This window comes from Marmota monax, unplaced genomic scaffold (assembly GCF_021218885.2).
Source record: "Marmota monax isolate L192 unplaced genomic scaffold, Marmota_monax_Labrador192_F-V1.1 WCK01_AAM20220418_F8-fsc00064, whole genome shotgun sequence".
Lineage (NCBI taxonomy): Eukaryota > Metazoa > Chordata > Mammalia > Rodentia > Sciuridae > Marmota > Marmota monax.
The window spans coordinates 6,791,297-6,802,937 of record NW_026694542.1 but is presented as its reverse complement, the minus strand read 5'-3'; the positions used below and the strand labels follow the sequence as shown (position 1 = coordinate 6,802,937).

Sequence of the window (11,641 nt, the reverse complement as noted above, 5' to 3'; positions counted from 1 at the left end):
CGGTGGCGCACGCCCGTAATCCCAGAGGCTGGGGAGACTGAGGCAGGAGGATCGCGAGTTCGAGATCAGCCTCAGCAGTTTAGCGAGATTCTGTCGCAAAAATTAAAAGGTTTGGGCATTTGACTCAGTGGTTCCCCGAGCCCCCCCCCCCGCCCCCGCAGTTGCTGTCAAAATATAAGGAAACAGTTAAACAAATGGACTTTTTATTTTTATTATTTTTTTTTTTCAATTAGAATTTTATAGTTACCCATAGTAGTTCGGTTCATCCCTGCAAACTCATACATGCATGCATGGAAATCGATTTCAGTTCATGATCCACCCTCCTGCCCCTAACAGACTTTTAAAGAAAATTAGTTTCTTACTTTAAAAAAAATATTTATTTATTTTTTGTAGTTGTAGATGGACAGCACGAATTTATTTTATTTATTTTTTATGTGGTGCTAAAGATTGAACCTGGTGCCTCACATGCTAGGCAAGCACTCTGCCACTGAGCTACAGCCCCAGCCGCTTGCTTTTTTAAAATAAAATTTCCCTTTTGCGGTGCAAGAAAACAAGTTGGTGTTGGATGAGTCCTTACACCTTTTTAAAAAGGTGAATTTGTCTGAAATTGTTCTTAATAGAACTCATCCTGGAAGATATTTGGGATTCCTGCATTTGTCATTGATTTCTATGGGACTGAATCCTGCAGATTTTTTTTTTTTTTAAACATATGGTCTCCTCCCCTCTTGTCCCATAGGTGTATAAGAGTAACTTTTTGTTATTTGAGTCTATTTACTCCTTTTGTCACAGTGAAGTAACTTTCACTTAAAAATAAATAAATAACTACCTGACCCCCTCCCCCAATGAATTCAGGACCTTGAGTATGGGAGGCAAGAACTCTACTATGGAGCTGCATCCCCAGCCCCTTAAATTTTTCTTTCTTTATTTTTACATTTTTGGTACCTGGGATTGATTTGTTACTGAGGGGCACTTAACCACTGAGCCAATCCCCAGCCTTTTTTATATTGAGACAGGGTATTGCTAAGTTGCTTAGGGCTTGCTAAGTTACCTAGACTGGTCTTGAATTTAGCAACCCTGCCTACAACCTCCCAAGTCATTGGGATTACAGGTGTGGGCGCTGCACCTTGCTCAAAAATTTTTTTAACCACCCAACTGAACCTTTTTATTTGCTGTGCCAAGTATTGAACCCAGGGCCTCCTGCCTTCAAGGCAGGCCCTCTACCACATCCCCAGCCCTAACTCAGCTTTTCAGTCTAAACTTTATAAAGGGTAGAAAAAAAGAATATTAATGATTCAGTTGGGATATAAAAAGGGCATTTACATATTTAAAGAGAAAAAGGTGTTTTTGATTACATTACTCATGAACTAGACCAACATTATCTTTCTATTCTCAGTTTTGAATGCATGTTGTGAAGAAATTTTCAAGTGGTAGTTTATGATTTTGCAATGGTGAGACTTAAGAACTGCGATTTAGGTTTTATGTCATCTCAGCAATAATCTGCTTCTCAGTTTTAGTGTCTTTCATTGATTTTAACTTCATGCCTTTAATGACAGGTTGCAATTTATTCTAGATTTAAGAATTCAAGTCAGTCACTTGCATTTCAGATTCATGTCTGTAGGGAAAAGGATGGTGGTGACAACCAAGCACAAAAGCACATGGCCTTTTCTAAATAGTGGAATTATTGTAGTGTATAATCAACCAAGGGAAGTGCTTAATTTCACTTCAGGGTCATTTACATATTCTTATGCTGCTGGCTGTTAATGTTAGTTTTGGACCCATGGACAAACTCACCATGTGCCATAAAGGATTCACCATCACAGGATTCACCATCACTGTAGCTTCATGTTTTAGAATATTTTTGCATTCCTATTCTATCTGAAAAATTTTCTTTGCCACATTTGCACTAGATGGGAAAAGATACTTCAGTTGGGTGGGATCCTAGGGTTAAATAAATGCCAAAAGAAAGAAGCAACAGTATATTAAAAGTTCATTTGCTGTGATATCTATAGACGCTTAATAGTCAACACGGAAACTTTACTTTTAAAAGTAATCCCTATAAGGGCCAGGGATGTGTGTCAGCAGTAGAGAGATTGCCCAGCATTCCCAGGGCACTGGGTTCCATCCTCAGCACTGCACAAAGAAAAAGAAAAAAAAAAAACTAGTAGTCCTCAGAACCCTGACAGCTCCGGAGGTTGAAGCAGGCAGGAGAATTTCAAGTTCCAGGCCTGCCTCAGTGACTGAGACCCTGTCTCCAAAAAATAGGCGCGGGGGTAACTGAGGATATAACTCACTGGTAGAGCACCACTGGGTTCGATCCCCAGTACAACAAAATTAATATATAATCTAGTTCATAGACTGTTGTATTTGACTGGCCTGTGTAATTCATTTTAAATGCAGATTTCTGTCCCTCAGCTCCCAGAGAGTCTGATTGTGTAGGACTGAGGGGAAGATGTGTACAATTAGATTTTATTCTATTTTATTTATTTGGTACTTGGGATGAACACAGGAACCCAAACTCTGAGATAACATCCCCAGCCCTTTTTATTTTTTATTTTGAGGTAGGTACTCCCTAAGTTGTTCAAAGCCTTGCTGAGTTTCTGAGGCTGGCTTTGAACTTGTGATCTTCATGCCTCAGCCTCCTGAGGCCCTGTGCATCATCGCACCCAGCATTTTACTTGTTATTTTGAGATGGGGACAGGGTCTTTCTGAGTTGCCGAGGATGGTCTCCAACTTGCCATTTTCCTGCCTCAGCTGGGATCCCTCACTGGAATTACAAGTGTGCATCACTGTGCCCAACTTCTTATTGGTATTTTTGCATTAAGCAGTTTGTGTCTGCTATGGTTGGTATTCCCAAATGACCACAGTAATGAAGAAAGCATATGATTTTGACTGTCTAGGATGAGCAACTTTCAGTTAGGTTCCACGTGGAAAGAATTTCAGTATTTGTCAGAGAAAGCATTTAAAGTCTGGTGTGGAAACAAGGTGCATTGGTGCCCACCTGTAATCCTGATGACTAGGAGGCTAAGGCAGGAGGATAGAAAGTTTGAAATTAACTTGGGCAATTTAGTGAGACTGTCTCAAAAGAAAAAAAAAGGCATGGGGATCTAGCTCATTGGTACAGTGCCCTGGGTTCAGTCCCCAGAACAGGGGAAAGGGACAGTCTTGTTGGTAGCTTTTAGTAGTTTGTATGTAATATATTAACAGGGATTTTATAGGGATTGAGGTTTTTGCATTCTAAATCTTAACCTGAAAGTGAAATTACTTAACTACTGACTTATCTCTGATTCTAATCATACCTGAAATGAGATTTTGTCACTTATCAATTTCAAGCATAATCTCTCTTCAGTGAAGGTTTAGTAATTTATGAAGGTAATTGAACTAAAAACTTTTTTTTCCTAAGATCTCTGACTGGGTGTAGTAGTGTGTGCCGGAATCCTGGCTACTCAGGAGGCTGAAGCAGAAAGATCGCAAGTTCTGGCCAGCCTGGGCAATTTATTTAGTAAGATGCTGACTCAAAATTATAAATGAAATTAAGGGGACTGGGGATATAGCTCAGTTGGCAAACTGTTTGCCTCACATGCACAAGGCCTTGGGTTCAATCCCCAGCATCACTTAAAAAAAAAAAGATAGAAATTAAAAGGGCAGAGGATGTAGCTCAATGATAGAGGTGGTAGAGCTTCCCTGGGTTCAACCCCCAGTTACTTGCCACCCCCAAAAATCTTGAAATGTTATCAGATACTGTTAACACTGAAAAGCTTAGAAAACTTCTCATTTTCACTTGTGAACCTTTTTTTCCTAGTTCATCTTAAAAAAGAGTTCAGAATTTGGGAGGGATACTTGGAAGTACAAAATAAGTAATTACAGTGTATGACATCTACTATAAGCATTTTACTAGATAATTTTGATTCAGAGAATCATCAGAATGTTCTGTTAGAAATGTAGGTAATGCCTTATTCTATAGTACATGGTAGGTATTTCTCCGAGCTTGCTAGTAGTTTATGTGTTACATAACTGTTGATTACTTTTCACCCCTAAGAAATGGAGAATCAGAGAGAATATTATAATGAAATCTCCATGTACTTTGAACCAGTTTAACAATATCAACACATGGCTAAATTATTTCCTCTATATATTTGATGCCCTCCATTATTTTGAAGCAATTCTGTCACTTCAACCTATGTCTATTTCTTTTTTTTTTTTTATGTAAGTAAATGTTTATTAGATAAAATTGTTAGCAGCAGAAAAGCAGGTCATAATCATTTATTACACTCAGTACAATCTCCTTTTTTGTTCCTCCTGATGCTTCAACCACACCTTCCACAGAATGCTCTCTGTGCAGAGCAACAATACCCTGAAGGCATAACTAAGAGTCACCAGGCCAACTGATCATCCAAGGGCAACTCCAGGCCTGACCCTGAGCACCCTTCTGAAAGGCAGAGGATGCAGAATTCCCTGGATCTTACGCCTTGATCACAGGGAGGGGACTACTTCACACAGTTCACATCTGCCAAATCCCATGATCTGTGATCTTTCTGATGAAATGCCCGCTGAGCACCCCAGATCAGTAAAATAATTGGATTTAAATAACAATTAGATTTGAGTTTAATACCAATTAGATTTTTAAAAAGAACAGCAAAGACAGAACAATCTCTACAAAGGAAAGAATTTCTGCCTGGCCTACAGCTATGTTTAAAATGCTGTGGCCAAAGAGGAGGGCTCTGTAGGATGAGTAAATATCACACTGTCAGCAGAGGTATTCAAGTAAGTTACAAGCATTATGAAAGCAAATGTTTTGGACACAAGCATACCTTATACAATAATTAAAAAAAAACAGGCTTGAAACATTCCTATTTCAGGGTACAGGCGGGCTTTCCACTATCTAATGCCATCTCCTTTGTGATCCTCACCCACGGGCATTTCAAAGGTCACGAAAAGACCATTTAAAAACTAAGCATGTGTAGAGCCAATATGTGGACTCTATTGTGTTAGTGACAGCCTCTACACAATCTCAGAACACCAATCCTTTTCTCTCTCCTGAATAACTTTGGAATTTACAACTACCTCACCTCACCTAGTTACACACCCCCTCATGTGACTGAATTAAACCCAGACCAACCCTTACAACAGTAAAGACATTACTGTCTTCTTGGTGAATATGCTAAGCTTTGAAGTACAAATTTTACTTCTACACTAGCCCGTATAAAGACATCAGGTGTTTGAAAAGAGTTTAAATGTGAAACACTGAATTTAGTTTTAAGAACTTGGCTATGAATGAGATCACTATTCATTTAGTAGTTCCCCAAATGAGTTAGAAGAATATGTAAAAAGAAAGGAAGATCCCTTGGAGACTTGAAATTCTGCACAATCCCATCTTCTTTGTTCAAGAAGACTGTAGTTCATTTTCAGAATTCACTCCACAGTCCAGTGATCTTGGGATGTCAGCAAACCCATCAGGGCAGGAGGTACACGAAGAGGAAGAGCAGCACGTCCAGGAGCACGAAGAGCCACAGGTCCAGCCAGTACGAGTGCTTCGGCAGCCCGTTAGTCCCGGCCTGTGGGGCCCCGGGCCCGCGCCGTCCCCGGCGCGCCTCCATCCTGCCACGAGCTCAGGGACCGTCACTGCCTCGCGCCACCGCTCAGGAAGCCCGACGCGGGCGGAACGCGGCACCGCGCCTCTGCCCAGGGAGGCGAACCCCCCCATGTCTATTTCTAAAACATAATTACTTTTAAAAATATTAAGATCTTTGGCCGGGTATGGTGGCGCATGCTTGGGAGGCATGAGGCAGGACAATCAAAAGTTTAAAGCCAGCCTCAGCAATGGCAAGACACTAAGCAACTCAGTGAGACCCTGTCTCTAAAAAATAAAAATAAAAGGCAAGGGATGTGGCTCAGTGGTTGAGTGCCTCTGAGTTCAATTCCTGGTACCAAAAAAAAGTGTGTGTGTGAGAAAAAACCACAATACTAGTATTGAAAGGAAAGTATTAAAATATTTTCATAGTATTTGTTTTGTGGCTTTAGGAAAAATGTGTTTTTTTTCTATGTAGCTCATCACTAGTCTTGATTTCCACACAAATACTGAAGGCAACTTGAATTGTGGAAATTTCTATATTTGTTCATCCAACAAAAAAATGTATTACTCTTAGGGTAGATAATAGACTAGTATAAATACAGCACTTCACCCTAGAAAGCCATTAGTGTGGCCATGGATATGAAGGAGTAAATATGCATTCATATCAGTATCCCAGTGTGTGGCTGGGAGTGTAGCTAATTGGTAGAGCATTTTAGTGAGGGCCTGGTTTTGATTCCCTACATGGCAAAATAATAATAGTAGTAAGTACGACAATAGGGTAAAGAAAGCCCACAGGAAAGGGCCATGAAACACAGACTCTGGTGAATACTCAGGAGGGGCCTCTCTACATTTAGTGAATCTTGTACACCAGGACCAGAAGGATTAGTGGGAATTAGCCTGATCGAGTGAGAAAGAAGGCAGATGTTAATTAATAGCCTCAAGAAAGGGATGAGCATGAAGGTCAGTGAATTTGGGTAATTATGGATAATGTAGATAACTGGAGCCTCTATTTTTGTTGGCTGGGGAAGTATGGATTCAGACAGGAATCTATGAATGGTGGGTTTTAGTTTAGGTTTTTTTTTTTTTTTTTTTTTTTTGGTGCTGGGGATTGAACTCAGGGAGGGCCTTGTGCATGCAAGGCAGGCACTCTATATCCCCAGCCTTTGTTTTGTTTTTGTACCAGGGATTGAACCCCAGAGTTGCTTAACCATTGACCCTATCCAGCCCCTTTTGTTTATTTTGAGACAGGGTCTCACTAACTTGCTTAGGGCCTCACTAAGTTGCTGAGGCTAATCTTCAACTTGTGATCCTCCTGTCTCAGCCTCCTGAGTTGCTAGTATTACAGGCTTTCGCTGCTATTCACAGCACAAATCTGGTTTTCGATGATTTTTTATATAAGCCTTGATAAAGTTTGAACTTTTACTTTGGGAAGCAATGCTTCTAAGCAACAAGAGATGTTTACTGTCTAGCTGCTGTGGAAAATTGAAATTTTAACCGAAATTTCTCAGGCAATAAGGAGAGTGTGAACCATGACTACAAAGTAATATGTAAAAAAAACCTGAAAATAGCATGATCATGGTATAGCAGAAACAAAACTACATGCCATTGGGGACTTGTCACAGATTCATTTATTAAAACCTTCTCTTTGGTGTTTCTTTTTGAAGGGGGGCAGGTAACTGAGGATTAAACTCAGAGGCACTCACCCACTGAGCCACATCCCAGCCCTATTTTGTATTTAGAGACAGGGTCTCACTGAAAGCTAAGTGCCTCACCAGTGCTGAGGCTGGTTTTGAACTCGCGATTCTCCTGTCTCAACCTCCCCAGCCACTAGAATTAGAGACACGCACCACTGCCCCCAGCTGGTGCTTCTTTGGGGGGGGGGGGACTTCAACTCCTTTAGCTATAAAGAAAATACCTGCTTCTAAAGAGTTGTTGTCAGAATTAAATCATTCATTAATGGTAAATGAAAGGCTACAGGTAAAAGGTGTTCATTTTTATTTTACCAGTAAAATTTCCGTTTATTTTAAATTAAACATATAACAGTTGAGGTATTACAATAATACTTTGTAACTGTCCTAAAATATATAATGTATTAGGGAATTGTTTTCACCTTTTTTTTTTTTCTTTTTTGGTATTATAAATGAACCAAGGGGCGTTCTACACTAAGCTACACCCCTAGCTCTTATTATTTTTTGGAGACTGGGTCTGGCTAAGCTGCCTAGACTGGTCTGGAACTTGGGATTCTTTTGCCTCAGCCTCCTGAGTTGCTAAGTGTGTGCTGTACCCAGCTTACTTAACTATTTTTATGTTTTCCTTCTGAATTTTTACCAAAATATATGTGCTTACTGTATTCAAACATAACAAAGAAGATAGTAAATAGTGCCCAGCACAGTGACACATTCCTAATAATCCTAGCTGCTACAGAGGTTGGCTTAGGAGGATTGCAAATTAGAGGCCAGTCTGGGCAACTTAGCCAGACCCTGTCTCAAAATAAAAAAATAAAAGGGCTGGGGATGTGGGGATGTAGCTCAATGCTAGAGTGCCCTTGGGTTTGATACCCATTACAACCCCCCCCCCCAAAAAAAAAAGGAAACAGTGAAGTATATTCTTATCGTCTCCCCGTTGCCAATTTTTCACCCATAATAGCTTAAAAATTATTATGTATACTTCCAGACTTTCCCTAATAATTTGGACAGTGTTGTTGGCACATAGGAATCAAACTTGAACTACTTGTTTCCTGTTGGGTAGATAATGTCTAATATTTTGGCGTTACCAATCAAGCTGCAGTGAACATTCTACTGTTTTACTATGTATGCATGTATGTGAGCTACTGTAGGATAAGTTTCTAGAAAGATAATGCCTAAGTTAGAAATGCACATTTTATATTTTGGTGGATGCTGTCCCACATCTCTCTGATATTATTTGAAACTCTTTTTATTTTAGTTGTAGATGAACACAATACCTTTATTTATCTTTATGTGGTGCTGAGGATTGAACCCAGGGTCTCATACATGCTAGGCAAGTGCTCTACCACTGAGCTACAACCCCAGCCCTGGACTCTTTTTTCAATTTTTATTTTGGACAGGGTCTCTCCAAGTTTCCTAGGGCCTCACTAAGTTGCCAAGACTGGCAGTCTTCTTGCCTCAGCCTTCTTAGTTGCTGGGACAGCTCTGCTTCCATACCTGACTGGACTATCATTTTCTTATCTTTGTAATGCCAAATACTCTTTTATTTTGCATTACTAGAGATTGAACTCAGAAGTGCTGTATCACTGAGCTGCATCTCCAGACCGTTGTATATTTTATTTAGAGACAGGGTCTAACAAAGGCACTTAAGGTGCTGAAGCTGGCCTTTAATTTGCAATCTTTCTACTTCATGTTCCCAAGAACCTGAGATTACAGGTTGTACACTTCTGCAACCTTTTCAGATACTGTTTTAATTTTTTAAAAAACACTTTTACTTTGTTTAAATGACAAAATGTTGCCATTAAAATTTTCTAGTCAGTTTCCAAGATTGGTTGTATTTCTGCCTTCTCTTAACTGTTAGTTAAAACTGTGTTGATGAGATTGAACTTTTCAGGTCACTGGTGTTGCTTTACATTTATGAAGAGGATCAATCAAAATTTGTGTTAAGATCCAGGCATCTGGTATTGTACACGCCTGTAATTTTGTAGGCTGAGACCAGAGGATTGCAGCAAGTTCAAGACCTTAGCCTTAGAGAGGCCCTAAGCAAGTTAGTGAGACTAATATAAGAAAAAAGGGCTGTAGATAATGGCTCAGTGGTTAAGTGTCCCTGGGTTCAATCCCTGGTACCAAAAAAATTTGTGTGTTATGTGTGTCCCATCTATGGTCTGTCCTTATGCCTCCTACCTTCGGTTATCAGGTTGCTGGGTCCATGATAGACATTAATAAAGACTTGCTGGATAAAAAACGAAGCGAATTAGTTTGTATTTAAAGAGCTTGCAGGAGTATTAATTATAAAATATTTTTAGTTAAAATATCTCCAATTCCTGGGGAGGTTTTATTGGATAGAGTAATGAATAATATTGATGTACCATTAAATGGTAAAGCAATATCTTAAGGTGAGTTGAAGAATGGAAAGAGCATATGGAATCTGACTGTCAGGATTTCTAAGTAGCTGTTGCCTTCAGGGCAGGTCCTGTGGTTGATCTCTGCTTCTTACTTCCAAATGGAGTAATTGGATTCAACTAGATAGTTACTGGTTGGCTGACAGTCCTGTCTTATTTGGTCTACATAGCAATTAAAGATACTTTGAAAATTAACCAGTAAAGCACGCGAATATTCCCCTTCATCTTAGTGTAACCAACATATACTATTAATTTTTAAAAATTTTTCTACTTAGTTGTCTATTCATTTATTATAATACTGGGGTTTGAACCCAAGGGGCCTTGCACCTGTGAGGTAGGTACTCCACCTATGGTTTTTTTTTTTTTTTTTTTTGGTGTGTGTGTGTGTGTTTGGTTTTTTAGGATTGGAGATTGAACCCAGGAAATGTGCTACTTCACCATCTTGCCCCAGGCTGGTCTTGAATTTGAGATTTTCCTGCTTGAGGCCTGGGATTGCATGTTGCTACCACCCCTGGTATTAATAGGTATACACAGATATTAAGAAGTGAGGCTCGGGCCCGAGGTGCTTGCCTAACATGAGTGAGGCAATGGGTTCAGTCCTTAGAAACACATACATACGTACACCCCCCCCACACACACACAATACCAGTATAATATTGGTATAAAAGTATTTCCATTGTTTAAACATGATATATCAATCTTTTGATGTGTTTGTGGATTTAATTCTTCTGAACATAGATTATGAAACCACACTGCTGTGAATGAATGTTAAAAAAAAATCTTTTTCAGATTTAGCACTCAGTCCTCAGTGTTCACAAATAACTCACTCAAGTTTGTTTTTGTGGTGCCAGGAAGGAATTAAACCCAGGGCCTTATGCATGCTAGACTAGTGCCTCATCACTGAATCTATCGCTGAACTTTGTCCCACTCTCAGTTAAGCAATCAAGTTTAATTTTTTTCCTCGAACACCCCTCCTCTTCCCTCCAGCCAAAGACTAAACTCAGGGCTTTATGCATGCTAGGCAAGCATTCTGCTCCTGAGCTCAATTCCCAGCCCTTCAAGCTTAAATTTAACACCACCTTTTCTTTCACATGTCATAGTTCATTGATAACCCACCTAGTAACAAGTTTTATGTGAAGGAAAGGTGATATTCTGGAATTTTGATTAAGTGGTTTGTGTGCAATGTTACAAAATTAAATATGGAATAGAGCTGTTTGGTGATACATCTGAAAGTTAGAAATACCAATGAGAGAATTTAAAGTTGGTTTCATGTTAATAGTTTTCCCCATAATATAAGAACCCACCAAGAGTAATTTAGTGGGTGTTGACATGTGTGAAAATGTCTAATACATTTTTGTTGTTGTTATTGTTGTTACTAGGGATTAAACCCAGGTGTGCTTTACCACTGAGCCACATCCCCAGCCTTTTTTTATTATTTTGAGACAGGGTCTCACTAATTGCTTAGGGCCTTACTAAGTTGCTGAGGCTGCCCTAATACTTGGTGATCCTCCTGCCTCAATGTCGAAAGTCACTGGGATTATAGATGTGTGCCACCATGCCTGGCCTCTAATATATTTTATAGAAAATTAGAGGATCTTCTAAGCAAAAAGATGGAGCCAAATTGCTTTTTTAAAAAAAAAATTTTAAAATTGTTGATAGACCTTTATTTTTTATTCATTTATATAGGGTGCTTAGAATCAAACCCAGTGCCTCTTAAGTGCTATCTATGCAAGCGCTCTACCACTGAGCCACAACCCTAGCCCCCACATTGCTTTAAATGAGAGTTCTCTCTCATTTAGACATAATTCCCAAATCCTTATCTGATTTAGGTAGCCAGGCATGAAGGTGTATACCTGTAATTTCAGTGAGTTGGGAGGCTGAGGCAAGACGATTGCAAGTTCCAAACCACCCTCAGCAATTTTATTTTATTTTTATTTTTTATTATTTATACATGACAGTACAGTGATCTTGACATTTCATACATT

General features: G+C 39.4%; 2 protein-coding genes across 7 annotated transcripts in view; one reads left to right on the top strand and one right to left on the bottom strand.

The window, feature by feature from the left end:
- Positions 1 to 11,641, top strand: part of Luc7l3 (LUC7 like 3 pre-mRNA splicing factor) — a 31,740-nt gene that overhangs the window by 1,180 nt on the left and 18,919 nt on the right. The window lies entirely within an intron of this gene.
- On the bottom strand, positions 4,246 to 5,688 carry CUNH4orf3 (chromosome unknown C4orf3 homolog). The gene has a single exon (XM_058571512.1). The coding sequence runs from the start codon at positions 5,592 to 5,594 to the stop codon at positions 5,451 to 5,453; it is 144 nt and encodes a 47-aa protein (XP_058427495.1). The 5' UTR covers positions 5,595 to 5,688; the 3' UTR covers positions 4,246 to 5,450.